Here is a 9372-nt window from a genome sequence, read left to right on the forward strand (position 1 = left end):
TCTTATTACTCCAATCCAAGGCATAACAACATAGATCTAGGCCTTATACACCAGAAGGACACGTAAAGTCTCTACCTTTTCTTCCAAGCATGGCCTTTTGAGGCTTAAAAGGCCATAAGAACTCCTTAAAGCTTGCATGAGGGTTACAATGGCATAAAGCTTGCACCTTTATGCCTTAACCACTCTTAGGGACCCCAGATCTAAAAGGATCTTTTCTTGGGACATCCTTGTCCCATGGATCAAGCTCCATGGATCAAAACTCTCATAAAGTGGACATAAATAGATCTAAGAAGCTATAAGTCAAGATGAAGACTTGATTACCAGAAAATGTTGGAAATAAGATGGTGTTGTTGGATCTACAAGTTCCTACTTGAACCTTCAATCTCCTTCTTCCTCTTCTAGTCTCCAAGAACACCAAAACACTCAAGAATGGCTAACACACTTACCAAATGATCTAGGGTTTCGTGGGTTAAGTTCTGGACAATAGGGGTTGGGAATGGAACCAAGAGGAGGAGAATAAGATGCTTAATAGGGTGCTAAGTCCCGAATTTAGGGTTTCCCAAACCCTGACCAACTCGCCGAGTCGGTCCTCCGACTCGTCGAGTAGGTCACTTAACCCGCGACCCGGAACGCGCTCCTACTCGTCGAGTCACCCTACCTACTCGACGAGTCGCCTTATGATTTTGAGGTTTTCCTTTCCTTTCTAGTTCTTCTGAATTCGGGGTGTTACAACTTTCCCCCACTTAAACTATACTTCGTCCTTGAAGTCAGTTACGACCCACTACCCCGCAACCTCTCACGGTGCTCCGATATGATGCATACTCTGACTGCCCGGTCCAGCCCTCAAAGCACCCCTTCCATTTGTCTTTCGCCCGATCTTTCTTGAGCAAAAGGCTAACCCTAGAGGACATCCTCCATAGAATCATCCAATCGCCATAAACCTTTAGTGCATTTCTCTTACCCAACAAATACTCCTTCCGGTACTCCCCGAGTACTCATGCTGAACATCCTAAGGGTTCACCCCTTCTTTTCCTGCGCGTTGACCGGCCTTCCCAAGGCAACTTTCCATAACAACAACCTTCTCGATCCTTAGGTAGAACAACCCTTTGCTATACCAAAGCTCCATCCACTCCCAGTGTTGGTTCCTTCCCTGTTACCCGCAACATGTTCCTCTTACTATATCCCGGTGCTGGTAAGACTTGCATGGGTGTACTCAGATCATACACCACTTTCAGAGTGGTAAGGAGAAACTTCATCTTCTTCTGTCATCTACGAAAATCTTTCCCTTCAAACTTGTTCAGTTTTTCAAACTTACTTGTCATTTCCTTCACATAATCACCATTTGCCATGATCACAGAAATACTTTAATCTTTGTAAGAATTGGGGTATAGAAAAGGCTTGAAAATTATGAGAATTGTGGTTTTCACTTTCAGATTAAAGTATTTGGGTGGTATTCCCAATCTTTAATCGGATAAGACTCAGAATTGAAAAAACAGAAGAGAGAATGTTCAAAATTTTATGAAGAAGAAGAGTACCAACAACAAATTTCGGATATGATCATATAAACAGAAAAACTTCCAGTCTTAAAACTGCCACATGACAGTTTTATGTCCTAAAACTGTCAAAACGTCATAAACTAACTTAAATTCGGGTCTAGCATATGGATCACAAAACTGGGTACATTTACCAAAAATCCAGATTTTAAGGCATTTTTAATATAGCAAAATAACATATATAAAAAATTTCCGCGCTGACCTCATTCCTAGGGGCGCTGCCCTTGGACCCCCGTCGGTTCGCCCCTAAATAGCAATATACTTTCAACAAAGACAAAATTAAACAAATGTGCACTCTACACCATACCGATTTGTTCAATAATTATCACAGTGACATTAATCAACAAATTAATCCCATTATACTTAAATAACATTAGTGATATAAAATCACCAACAAAAACTAGCCTTGACTTTATGTAAGTAAGCTAAACTAAAACTACGCATTTGAGAGACAAAATGCTTAGCAACCTAACTCACTTTTTGCAATTTACTTTTTTTGGGTCATAATTCATAAATATGACTAAATCACTTATGCAAACTTAGAGAATAGAGATCCATGGTCAGTTGAAGAATACTTTCATAAGAATTAAGGAATATATAAGTCCACTAAAGCCATGCATGTCGTTAAATATAAATACATTAAAGTTAACGGTCAATATTTTTTTGTTCCGATTCAAGTCACATCCATTTTTGGCAATAATTTGATCACCGCTCATTCTTCTGATCATGGCATAATGTCCATTTCACCCTTACTTTATCATCAACACGTATCCAACAAAGCTCAACTTACGCTTTGACAACCAGGGTCAAATTCAGAAATAGACCACCTATTTATTCACCCCACTCGTTTTCATCCAAATTTTCTCAAAGGTCACAACCCTAAACAAACCATGGAGAACGAGACAACCGCTGACAAGGACTCCGGCGATCATCCATCCAATTCTGAGCTTATGGCGAGCGCCAAGGTGATGTCTGAGGCGGTGACTGGCCAGGAGACTGACACGGGCAAGATAGCCGGAGCTGCTGCTGACATCCTGGATGCAGCGGCGACCTATGGAATTGTAGATGAGAAGCAAGGATTGGGGAAGTATATGGACCAGGCGGAGGAATACCTTCATAAATATGAGACAACCCACACCACCACCACCAAAACTGACGCTGACGGCAATACGACCACCACCGAAACCACCACCACCAAACCCGCTGATGATGATGACAAGTAAATTAATTTAGTGGTGGATATATGTATGGAGGTGTTATATATGAAGATGGCTGAAGAAATATTAATCAAGGAGTAATTGATCGAACTTATGATCATATGTTTTGTTATTTTTTTGTAACTTTTATTTGCTTATAAAATGTCATACAAATTCGGTCGACAGATTATAGCAATGCAGATTCAGAATTTTTAACAAGATATGTCTTTTCATACATAACAAATAGTAATAATTTTATGAGATGCTTATGATAACGACTTTTTAAAAACAGTAGACGGTTAGAGGTTAGTTTGGACGGAAGAACTTATCCAAACATATGTCCGATGATTAAAGGCGAAAAACAAAAGTTGAAGGACGGAATTTGTTGCCTGAGTATAATTGGAGGATCAATCTTGTAGTTTACTCTAAGACAGTTGTATAAATAAATATGTTGCTTATAACGAAAGACATTATATGTTGTCATTTTTCTTAAATAAATACTACTATATTGTTATAACTAACATAAAAAAAACATTGTATTTTGTTATTTCTTTTTTCAGGTTTAATTATTCAGTTTTGATTTGATTGTGTTAAAAGATAATATTTTTATAAAAGTTAATCGTGGCTAATATGATATATAAATACCGGTCCTAATTTTACAAATTGGTGGTTACACACTTACACCAATGTTTTGGCAAAATAAAGTGTTTTTATATTTTTTGTATTATTGTTCAAATTAGAAAAGTATTTACTTTTTAGAGGCCAGAGGGGGCCATGGCCTCCCCGCTTTCCAGCCTACTTATACCTGTTTATATATTATTTTTTAGTTATTTCTAGGATATTAAAAAAATGAAGCTTTGGAAATTGGAGGGCCTGAGAGGAACTAACACCATAAAAGTAAAAGTTTTGTGAATAACTAACCATCCTAATTTGAAGGAAACATATGCTCCAAAATTCAAATCTAAAAGTTCAAACTATCGTATAACTATAAAACGAAGAAAAAAAGACCTAAAAAGTCTCAAAAAGATTGTAACTGAACACACCGCTCTTATCTTCCTCTCCGTTTTTCCAATGGTTTAACGATGCATTGGTCGAGCTTCTCAGTCTCTTCGGTCGTCTCGGACCGCCACGCACTCACTTTGCTTCAACTCTGTAGTCTCACTTGCTAATAAGTTGTAAGTCAGCATACTCTTTCTTGTATCTTGTTCCTTCTCGGTGGTTGCTTTAGGGTATTTTATGGTAAAGTGTTGTTAAGCAGAATCCAACACATTGCGTGTATACATATACATGAATTGTTTTTTAATTAAATACTGCAATAGAGCACCTATGCCTCTATATCCTATATAGCTTTTGACTTTTCTTCAAATACATGTGTGATAGGCTCATAGTGGGAAAATGACTTAGGAGGGTAACTACCTCTTATCCGTATTCACATATTGGCAACTTCTTCTTTTTTGTACCTAATAAAGCAACTAACTTGTTTTAACTGTTTATATTACACCAATATTACCGGCTAATACATATTTTAACCGGTAACTCAAAAGGAAAATGACTTAGGAGGATAACTACCTCTTATCCGTGTTCACATATTGGCAACTTCTTATTTTTTGTACATAAGAAAGCAACTAACTTGTTTTAACTGTCTAACATCCCAAAAATCATGACCAAAAATTTCGTTTTTAATTTAATACTAAAACCACAATTGTCAAACCATTAATTTAATACTCCGGCATTGGGCCTCGCCCGGTATCAGGCCCCGTCTGGCATCGAGTGCCGCTCGGTATACATATATGTGTCTCTTAGGCCCCGCCTGTCTCCGGGCCCCGCCCACTAAACACATATAATCATATAACATGCTAACACATTAAGAAACATACTCTATTGTATCCTTGTCCTAAGAAACATACTCTGCTAATAATGAGATATGGAACTTCGTCCGTACTCAGCTAGTTCCAGCCAGGGCTTCAGGAGTGCAAGGTGAGTCTCCTCACTGTGTGAATGGGTCTAAGGCCACAATCCCAGCCCATGTAGTCTGTGAGTAGTAAGACCCGGGGGTTAGCCCTAGACATTGTATGCTAGTATGTTATTTCAGACCAAGGTCTGATGTTGGGCGGGTGCCCGAGGAATGTTTGCATGTTAGGTTATACTTATTGTATGTGTGATACTTGTATGTGCCTGGTAGAGAGGTGAGTGTGGGCGAGGTCCCGTATCTCATTACTAGCTGAGTACGGACGATGTTCCGTATCTCATTATTAGCAGAGTATGTTTCTTAGGACAGAGATACAGTAGGGTATGTTTTTTTATGTGTTAGCATATTATATGATTGTATGTGCTTAGCGAGCGGGGCCTAAGAGAGACAGATCTGTATACCGAGCGGGGCTCGATGCCAGGCGGGACCCGATGCCGAAATATTAAATTAATTGTTTGACAATTATGGTTTTAGTATTAAATTAAAAACGAAATTTTTGGTCATGATTTTTGGGATGTTACACAGTTAAAACAAGTTAGTTGCTTTCTTAGGCACAAAAAATAAGAAGTTGTCAATATGTGAACACGGATAAGAGGTAGTTACCCTCCTAAGTCATTTTCCCTTTGAGTTACCGGTTAAAACATGTATTAGCCGGTAATATTGGTGTAATTTAAACAGTTAAAACAAGTTAGTTGCTTTATTATGTACAAAAAAGAACAAGTTGCCAATATGTGAACACGGATAAGAGGTAGTTACCCTTCTAAATCATTTTCCCGGCTCATAGTCATAGGAGCACATATTTGTTACTAATTTTTTTTAGGAAAATAAGATAGTAAAGTACTAATTACGAATTTTGTTACTAATTTGTTACTAATTTTTTTAGGAATATAAGATAGTAAGAATTACTATTTTTGTAAGATATGTATAAACCATTTGTTGTGTAAACTTTTTATTTTTGTATATGTACCTTGTGTAATTGCTTAATTGTATAAATTGAATAAAAAGGATTTGACGAGATATAGAGAAATCCTTTATTACAAACCGTGTGTATATATATATATATATATATATATATATATATATATATATATATATATATATATATATATATATATATATATATATATATATATATATATATATATATATATATATATATATATAGGGGAAGGCTCATGCAAAAATACATATAATTTGTGAAAATGCAAAGAACCAATAACAAATTAACACATCATTCTTAATATAATTTAACTATAAAATATTATAATTATGATAAAAGGTTATATAAGTAATTTACATAACTAAACTTCCATAAACGGTTTTGTTTAAAAACAAAGCGTTCTAATTTGAAACCATCTACTCACAAAACAACCGCCAATATCTTTTTTTTTTTTTTTTGTTAAATTGTACAATTATCGGGACAAGGCTTAGTGAATATATAAAGGAGAACCAAAAAGCCAGTAAATAATTAAATAGTTAAAACTAGACTATTATTTAATATTATCACCCCTTTCATCCCTCTTTCATAACATCATTCATCTTTCATAATATCACTCGGTTCCATTTTTATAAGATATTGATATTCAGTCAATGTAATAACCATAATTAATCTCCATATTAAGGATCACATGTCATTAACTAATTCATATTTATTACGAGATGTACAAGAAATATTAAGATAGAAAGTATGAAATTGTTGTGTAGAGTCTTATAAATGATCAAACTGTGGTTTGAATTTTAATATTAATAATAACGACGCAAACTTGGTAAACAAATAGAATACAGTGAGAACATATTGTCTGAATGTTTGATCATTATGTAAAAAAACAAATAAAATATACAGTCACGCTATTACTAGTTGATATAAAAATCCAAGTGTTTACAACACCATAACTAAAATTCTCAACTTGCTGTCGTTCTAAAAAAAATCTCAACTTTTGACGATTGAAATTCAATACCTATACATTTGATGAGCAAAGTTTTTGCCCAAAAGTAAAGGTACAATAGACCAAATCTTATTCATATCCATGTCATTTTACTTAGAACTCATAGCTTCTCACCATTCTTCAAATTGTGCAGCTTGATTATAACTTTTGGGTTCAAGATTGGCAGATACAACCATAAAAAAGGCATTGTTGTGATGATAAAACCAAAGAAAACTGATAAAAATATACATTAAATAGGCAGTAAAATGAATACCTACCATTTTTCATTTATCCTATTAATGTTTATTTCAAGGACTTTAATTCTTCTTTCCTTGAATTCAATATATTAAGTCGTAATTTTGGAGTTCTAACTTCTCTCTACAATTTCACAAAATTCATGTTGCCTTGATCAATCATCCCACTACAATATCATAAAATTAGAGATCAATATCAACCACTAAAATCCAAATAAACAAATAATAAATAATATTCATTTCAAAATGTTTTTGTTTCAAAATAGAATATAAAAAAATTACTTGTACTTGAAAATTAAAATCTCCAGGAGCTTTTATGCAGAAGAATCAAGCAAGTGAATTTGATACGAATCGGTACCTCATATCCTTTTTGGATCATATATTTGTCATAAATAAAACTACATTTTGGATTTCAAGAAACATTAAATCCAGTAGTAAAAACACTTAATTAGACTATCATTATAGGCAACATGTAGGTGCATGATAAAGGATTGGCGTGATTCTTGAAGAATGTCTAAAAAGAATCTTGAAATTTCTTTCCCCTCGTCTTCTCTTTATGCACTGATTCAAGCCACATGATTAATCAGGATCCGGTTACTAACTCAGTTTGGGTTTGACTCCCTACTATAAAACCTACACATTTAAGAGGAAAAGATTACAAAAGATTCATAAAAACATCATATCGAGAATACATAGAGAATGTATCGGTACTCTTACTGGGCTTTGAGAAGAGCTTCTCTTTCCTCCAAATTAGCAAGCTCTGATGTTAGGCTTTTTACTTCTTTAATAGATAACGCAACCTGCCAAAATCCCAATACATGCTATAAAACCTCATCGTTGGGATGCCAAAAACTTAGCCAAACAAAGACTCTATTTTAAACTGTAAAAAACACAAACCCAACAAAGTTAGGGTTTCAAACAACCAACAAAATGGATTAATAGTGAATGAATTCAAAGAAAATGAATTTACCTGGTGGAGATGATGTGAAGATGAAAACAAAGAGAAAAATAAGTAAACAAAAATGAAATCGGATAGAAAAAAGAAGAAGTAACATATGAGAAAAGGCATTGTTGCAACTTACCAAGGTATATTCGCATGGCATCGACGATGGAGGAGCAGTGAGTAGTTGTAGATGGTGTACATAGGAAGTTGAAATGTTGGATTGATGAGGAATTGAAGCGGTGAGTGATAGTAGATGGTGGTGGCAACAGTGGTGGATTGAGGAAATGGTCAACGACAGTATTAATGGCAGCATAAACATAAACATTAACCGAGAAAAACACAACTTCATCCCATAATTCTTGCAAATTGCACACATAAACACGAAATTGCAAAACCTAAAAATCAAAATTGACATCTCCACCAGATGTTGAGATAAAAAAAATAATGCCCAACCATGCAATGATGCGTCTATGGATTTTTGACTAGGTAGAAAAGGTGGAGCAGACCCTGAATGTTGGTGTTTTATTGACGGAGCAGACCTCAACTATCGATGGTTTTAGGTCGAAGGAGAAACAACAGCGTCTATGGAGTGGTGATGGCGGTGGTGCGTGGTATTGATGGTGGCAGCAGGTGGTAGTCACCGATCTTGTTGCTGGTGTTAGGAGCGGCAGAGGCGGTGATTAGGTTTGGTGGTAATGAGAGAACCGGCGATGATGATGATAATCAGAAGTTTGATCGGGGGAATAGGAGTAAAGGTTAAAGAGAGAGAATGCGGAGAATATGAAATCGTGTGTGAATGGAAAAAATGTAAAATTACCGATCAGTACATAATGGCGTAATTACAATTAATAATTTATTTATAAATTGTTATCAGTAAATAATTATAGGTGGCTTATTCTGATTGGTTGTTTTCATTTTCACAAGTTATCTGTGTTTTCACGTGAACTTACTTCTATATATATATATATATATATATATATATATATATATATATATATATATATATATATATATATATATATATATATATATATATATATATATATATATATATATAGAAGTAAGTTCACGTGAAAACACAGATAACTTGTGAAAATGAAAACAACCAATCAGAATAAGCCACCTATAATTATTTACTGATAACAATTTATAAATAAATTATTAATTGTAATTACGCCATTATGTACTGATCGGTAATTTTACATTTTTTCCATTCACACACGATTTCATATTCTCCGCATTCTCTCTCTCTCTCTCTCTCTCTCTAACCTTTACTCTTATTCCCCCGATCAAACTTCCGATTATCATATCATCGTCGATTCTCTATTACCACCAAACCTAATCACCCCCTTCGCCGCTCCTAACACCAACAACAAGATCGATGACTACCACCTGCTGCCACCATCAATACCACGCACCACCGCCATCACCACTCCATAGACGCTGTTGTTTCTCCTCCGGCCTAAAACCATCGATAGTTGAGGTCTGCTCCGTCAATAAAACACCAACATTCGGGGTCTGCTCCACCTTTT

General features: G+C 35.2%; 1 protein-coding gene across 1 annotated transcript; it reads left to right on the forward strand.

Annotated features, from left to right (window-relative positions):
• The first annotated feature begins 2443 nt into the window (after positions 1 to 2443).
• Positions 2444 to 3334, forward strand: LOC111879094 (nodulin-related protein 1). The gene is made up of 2 exons (XM_023875570.1): positions 2444 to 2772; positions 3310 to 3334. Exons 1-2 carry the CDS (start codon positions 2444 to 2446, stop codon positions 3332 to 3334), a joined length of 354 nt encoding a protein of 117 aa, XP_023731338.1.
• Positions 3335 to 9372: the final 6038 nt, after the last annotated feature.

The sequence above is a fragment of the Lactuca sativa genome, chromosome 3 (assembly GCF_002870075.4).
Source record: "Lactuca sativa cultivar Salinas chromosome 3, Lsat_Salinas_v11, whole genome shotgun sequence".
Classification (NCBI taxonomy): domain Eukaryota; kingdom Viridiplantae; phylum Streptophyta; class Magnoliopsida; order Asterales; family Asteraceae; genus Lactuca; species Lactuca sativa.

Coding starts and splice junctions, on each gene's coding strand:
- LOC111879094 (XM_023875570.1), top strand. CDS start 2,444: ATGGAGAACGAGACAACCGCTGACAAGGACTCCGGCGATCATCCATCC. Junction 2,773..3,309: donor CCCGCTGATGATGATGACAA/GTAAATTAATTT, acceptor TTCTTTTTTCAG/GTTTAATTATTCAGTTTTGA.